The sequence below is a fragment of the Eulemur rufifrons genome, chromosome 16 (genome assembly GCF_041146395.1).
Source record: "Eulemur rufifrons isolate Redbay chromosome 16, OSU_ERuf_1, whole genome shotgun sequence".
NCBI lineage: Eukaryota > Metazoa > Chordata > Mammalia > Primates > Lemuridae > Eulemur > Eulemur rufifrons.
Window position 1 is genome coordinate 34,021,759 of NC_090998.1, and position 6,000 is coordinate 34,027,758.

General features: G+C 44.4%; 1 protein-coding gene across 1 annotated transcript in view; it reads right to left on the reverse strand.

The window, feature by feature from the left end:
• ADAMTS20 (ADAM metallopeptidase with thrombospondin type 1 motif 20) overlaps positions 1-5,540 on the reverse strand; it is a 158,877-nt gene extending 153,337 nt beyond the window's left edge. The window contains exons 1-2 of the mRNA XM_069490737.1: positions 5,450-5,540; positions 4,514-4,875 (exon numbers count right to left, since the gene is read on the reverse strand). Of these exons, the coding sequence (XP_069346838.1) occupies positions 4,514-4,875; positions 5,450-5,540 (453 nt within the window). The remainder of the gene's footprint in view (positions 1-4,513; positions 4,876-5,449) is intronic.
• Positions 5,541-6,000: the final 460 nt, after the last annotated feature.

The window sequence follows — 6,000 nt, forward strand, 5'->3', positions numbered from 1 at the left end:
GTGACAGTCTATCAATGGATTAAAAACCTTGAGTTTGATTAGCCATTACATTACTTATAGAAAATTTTATGATTCGGTTCATTATACCTACTATACATTTTGGAAATACATAAATAAATCTCTGTTCAGAGATGTTTGAATCATGGAATAAATAAATGTTTATGGGAAGGAAAAGTTATAGAGAAGGAAAGATTAGAGAAGCAAGAGTTATACACATGTTAAACAAAGAAAATCTCTGGCAGACTCTTAGCCCATTCTAGTTCTTGGACTCAAAACACTTAGGAAGAAAATCAAACAATACTCGTTATGGTTCAGTGACTTAGCAAAAGAGAAAAACATGTAAATATCAAAATTTCTAAATGTGGGAAAAGATTAACCATATAGAAATTAAAATGTAAGTTCACATGTTTGGGGTTAATTCAACACTAGCAACTAAATGGAATCAATAAATATGTTGGGTTGTCAATTTTAACAAATGGCTGTATGGTGATAATACTTTGAAAATATCAATTTGACTTGTCTTTTATGCCTTTCCTCTGTAAGTCACATTCTCCAGAAGCCACCAGAGAAGGGAAGGGTAAATGCTACCTCAAATGGGAAGAAGACAGAAAGGTAATGGGTCGACCAAACAAGATGTAAAAGGGGAACTCAGTAGATACTGGGGGTGGGAGGGAAGGGAAATAGAGGCAAGGGAAACACATGGTAAGATGCATGTACATTAACTTCTTTATTAGGGGTTAAAATGCCGGAAACAGAAGGCATATTAGATTGTTTAAAGGCACTGCCAAGAGAAGTGCTTCAGCATGCTATGTGGGACTAAAGAATGGACCCTTTGAAAGAGTTCTCCACACACACCAAACTTAGAGGTGTAGAAGAGTTTGACAAAGGGAGGAACTGAGTTCTTCTTGACCTTCAAATGCCATAGAGGGTTTGAAGCCCTTAGAGGGGTCTGCAAGTTTACCAATAGCATCAGCAAACCAGCTGACCTGGAGAGTACTGCTGCAGGACCATGTCTCCTAGGGCTGCACAATGCATCAGCCAGACAAGAAATCAAACAGATATCACAGCCAGAACTCAAAGGGATATACAGCACTAATGAGGGCCCAGAAGGTGAAGAGTCAGCAAGCAAGACCAGTGAGCTCTAACGGAGCAAGGAGAAGAAAGGCCATAAATTCTCAGGCCCAGAATTCAGCTGCCGGTACCAGAGGGGTAAAAAGAGACTCTGGCACAAAGAACATCACCAGACACTTGAGGAACTGGAGGACACTACAATTCCTTCACCCTTCTCCATAACAATACAAAGACCTCAGAACACTTTATGACCCTGTATATGGTCAGTTTTCATAATTGGTCAATGTATGCTTGAATCTAGCAATGCATAAAACAATACACATTAGCAGAAAAAAATAAGATTATGTGCTTATTTCAATATATTCAGGAAAAGCATTTAATAAAATATCACATCCATTCATGATTTAAAGCAAAGCAAAAAATAGCTAGAAAAAGAATAAAACTTCTCTAAATTAATAAGAATGGTTCCAAAAATCTCAACCAGCTAAACCTCAACCTTAGCATTTAATGAATTTATAAAGGTTAAACTGACTGTCACACTAGAAAAAAACTTTTCTTTTTCCTGGGGGCCATGGTGTTTTATTACAAAAACAGAAAAGAAGCTTCAAAAACAAAATGATCCTTTCTAATTTAATGAAAAATTTGTTATTTTATTGTTTTCTGTGCATGAGTTATATGCAACTAGAAAAATAGTTCAAGTGGCTCCCAAGGTAAAGAGATGTGTGACTTACATATGCTTCCTGAGGCCTCGGGCTCAAAACTAGCATGAGTTAAATAAAACTCACATGGCAGTTAATGTGTTAAAGCCAGATCATCACATTCAAGTAAACAAGGTAACAAAGATAAGTAAGGAAGCAAGTAAAGGCAGGGTCATCAGGTTAGCATTATTGAGTTCCCAGGCTTTGTATCAACATTGATCTGCAAACAACCCAGCTGGTCCAGGCTTTGGGTACCACAATTTATCCAGATATAAAGACTACTGAGACTAAAAGGAGGAACCTAATATAATGGCAAATGGATTCTAAAACCTACCAGAGGTTCTAAAATTTGATGAAACCATTAATCTAAAGAAATTTATTTAATGTCAGAGTTTGGGTAGAAAAAATACATACAGTCATAAATAGGTAGCTAATCTTAGTGATAATATCAAAAATGAAAAAATAAAAGAAATGTCTCTTATTACTAAGTTAGACTTATAATTGGTTATGATCTCACTACTGAAAAAAGATTTAGATCCTGGTCCTATATCACTGGGAAATTTCTGTCTCTGCAATGACTGATATGCTCAAGGTAGCCTCATACAAATGCAAAGAAATTCAGTAAGGGAATTATGCCTTGTGTATGAAAATAAATTTTTAAATGTTAAATAAACAAATTCTGATTATAAGTTCCTCAAAAGAAAAGTACATAAATAAATCAGATTAATAATGCATGATGATGACTTAGGCAACTGTATCCAAATTAACACAGTGACAAGAAAAGATAAACTCCCATTATGACTTAAAACCACCTTCAACTTCTTTCTGAATTCAAAAAGGGGATATCCAATAATCATCTGAACTTAACATTATGAATCAAAATAATCAGAAACATCACTCCTAATAATGTTTCCCATCTGGAATGTTTTCCATTCCATAAAATACTAAATTGAGCAAACATATTGACCATGACAAATTTGTGGTAGCAAATCTAGGATTTTCCTGACAAACTAAATATTATTTCAAAAACGTTTTAGAAAAGAGAATATTATTCTTTCCTTTGAAGTATAGATGGCTGTGTAAATATTGGAGTGTGTTTCTGCCATTTTGATGTTGCAAATATTTTATGTTTATCCATAGCAGAAAGGAAGGAAATTGTGGGAGGCATTTCATGTAAATACAACTCCAAATAATCACTTGAAAAAGAACAAAAAGACTTTCTGAATTTTTTTAGTGACCAAAGCTCACACCCAGGAAGACATCTTAAATCGATTAACCTGAAAAGAAGTATTACATTTGGCCTGCAGAGAACTGTGACCAATTTTTATTTAATCAAAGAATAAACAGTGATGATGTTCTGAGACTATCTCTGAATACCTTTCTAGAAAAAGGTGTCTTGTGTGTGCGTGTGTGTGCGTGTGCTAAACAAAAGCTAGAGCACTTGGGAATGGTAGAACCCTGTAAACAAATTCCTAGTTCTTGTTTCTTCTTGAACATGTATTTCTCAGAGGAGTTACTGATGAAATATGATAGTATCTGTTTTAAAACAAGTATCCTTAACCTGGGGTTCCATGAACCTGAATGAGAAAAAGTGCATCTTTATTTTCATTAACCTCTGATAGTGAACATTTCCTTCAATTATGATTATAAATGAAATCACAGATATTGTGGCTTTGTTACCAACAAAATAATACTTCCATGTTCATTAGAGTTGATGTAACTAGCTGGATTATTTACACACATCACCACCACAGTAGGAGCAAACAGACATCACCAATAGAACTTATTATTTAATGCATTAATAACGAAGTATATGTTACTACTTCACAATTTGGCTGTATACCTTTAATTGGCTTCTTTTTTAATATTATGTATGTTATTTTATGCATTTAAGTTATCATGCTGAATAGAGGTCCTGGGTTTCATCAGACTGCTGAAGAAGTTCAGGGCAAAAAAATAAATAAAGTTAAGAACCTCTGTTTTAGAGAGAGAGAAACAAAAGAAACGCATAGAGCCAGATATTTTATTTCATTTTCTTTCTTCTCAGTGAAGTTTTTACAAAATTTCTTTGACTCTTGTCACTCTAATGATCATTTCTCACTTGCTGGCACCAGGTCTTTATAGATAGACTCTATGTTTGAAGTGCAATGCATCTTAAACAGATTCAAACTCTCCCCTATTCTGTACTTCACAGATCAATGACCATCCCCATACTATCAATAAACCAAACTTTCCCCGTTCAAACCTTACCAGTGACAGCCTTTTCATTTTATGTATATTCATTCTCTTTTCATGCTAGCATTCTAAATTCCAGGACCAAACTTAAGTAAATTCAGAAGATTCCGCCTCAATAGGTCACCAGGAATGGGTACATCCGAGTTAAACAGCCTGCCCTACCGTTGGAAATCACACTCCACTTGCATCAGAGGCCCCACAGGCCACTTTCTGATCACTACTCCACCATCTGACACTTTCAAGAAAGATGCTCTTAGCTATGCGTAGGGGATCGGTTTAGCCCAGGAGCCAGAGACATGCTTATCCAGGATTTAGGGCCTTCCAAACTCCTCTCCCCAGGCAGGAGGGAGTGGCCTCTGGCTTGGGTTCACCTAGGTGTCAGTCCTTCTGGTGGCCCACCCTGAACTCTTGGGTCATCAACCATCAACTCGAAAACCCGAGACCCGGCTCCCTAAACGCAGCCCTTAACTGGATCCCAAGAAAATGCCAAGGAACCCAAGGACGCTTACCAGGCCTCCACATAGGCTGAAGACGGCCGTGTGATCCTCCCGCGCGTTGACCTGGCCGCGGTAGAAGCAGTGGCGCAGGTCTGGGGGCACCGCGCCGCGCTGCTGGGCCTCGCGCGCGGGGGCCCCCAAGTGCACCTCCGTGTAGCCGGCGGCCAGGAAGGCTGCGTCGGCGCTCAGGTTCAGCTGGAAGAGCTGCCCGTAGGCGCTGATGCGATAGTGGGTCCTGAACGGCGTGGGTTCCAGCGCCTCGGAGCTGCGTTTCTTCCTGCTGAAGTGATGGCTCTGAGGGAACACTTCTCCGAACTCATTGACCCGCGCGGGGGTCACCACTTCGTAGGAGGCCAGTGTCCTCACCAGGGCTTCTGCAACCACAGCGATAGGGCCACTGAGCCCCCAAACGTTCCTCATTTCCCAATCGTCTTTAACCAAAAGTGTCCACTAACGGTCCCAGATCCCAATACACCCGGGGACATGACAAATGCACATATGCTGGTGAGCGCGCGCGCGCACACACACACACACGTGCGCACTGTGACTGTCCGTGCCCTGCTTTCCCACACCCGCGACTTGCTCCACCCTCCCCAAGCAAAGACCCTACCACTAATGGCCCTGAGCAGCCCACCTCCTTCCCCAGTCCTTCCTCGCTTCCCTGCCGCCGCCAACTGGTGCCCTCCGGGTGCACGCGCCACCCTGCCCCACGCGCCCCCGCCGCGTGGTCCCGGGAGTGAGAAGTGTCCCCAGCGCTCGTGATTCCTCGAAACCCCTCGCAGCCGCGACCTCTCGGATACTTCGGGCTGACTGATCCGGGAGCCCCGGGAGCCCCTCAGGGCCAGCGTCCGCCAGTGGGCTGAGCCGCTCGCCCCCCCTGTCCGCACGTCCCACTCGGGCCCCCAGCGCTCCCACCTCACCGCCGAAGACGTCCCACGGTGACCTTACCTTGCCTGGGGTGGAAGTGAACTTCCCAAGACCTGGTGATGAAGAGCGAGAGCTGGTAAAGCAGCCCCGTCAGCCACTTGGCCACCCGCATGGTTCCACCCAGGGGATCCCGACCCGGGAGGCCAACTGGAGCCGCCGGCCGCCCAGCCGGCTTCCCCCGCGCTCCGCTGCCTCTCCTCCCTCTCGCCCGCCGCTCTCCGCGCCGGCCGCCGCGGCGCCTCAGCAGCCTCCGGAGCAGCAGCCCGGGCCCCGGGCCGGCCCGTCTCGCCACACCGCCAGCCTCCGCTCGCTGAGCCACTGCTTCATCGCACTTCAGCCCCGCAGCCCCCGGCTCGCCCTCGGCAGCCTCGCTCCTCTTCCTGCGCCGGCACCACGCTCAGAAACCTCTCCTCAGGTCCAGCTCAGCGCGGGGAAGCGACTCGACCTAGCAGGAACGGTGCCAATATAGCCACCCCGAGCCGGGCGAGCGCCGGGGAGAGCCCGCCCCTAGGGGCCGGGCCCGGCCAATCAGCGGGAGGCGCGGCCCCGGCGCGCCCGCCCGCGCGCGGCAC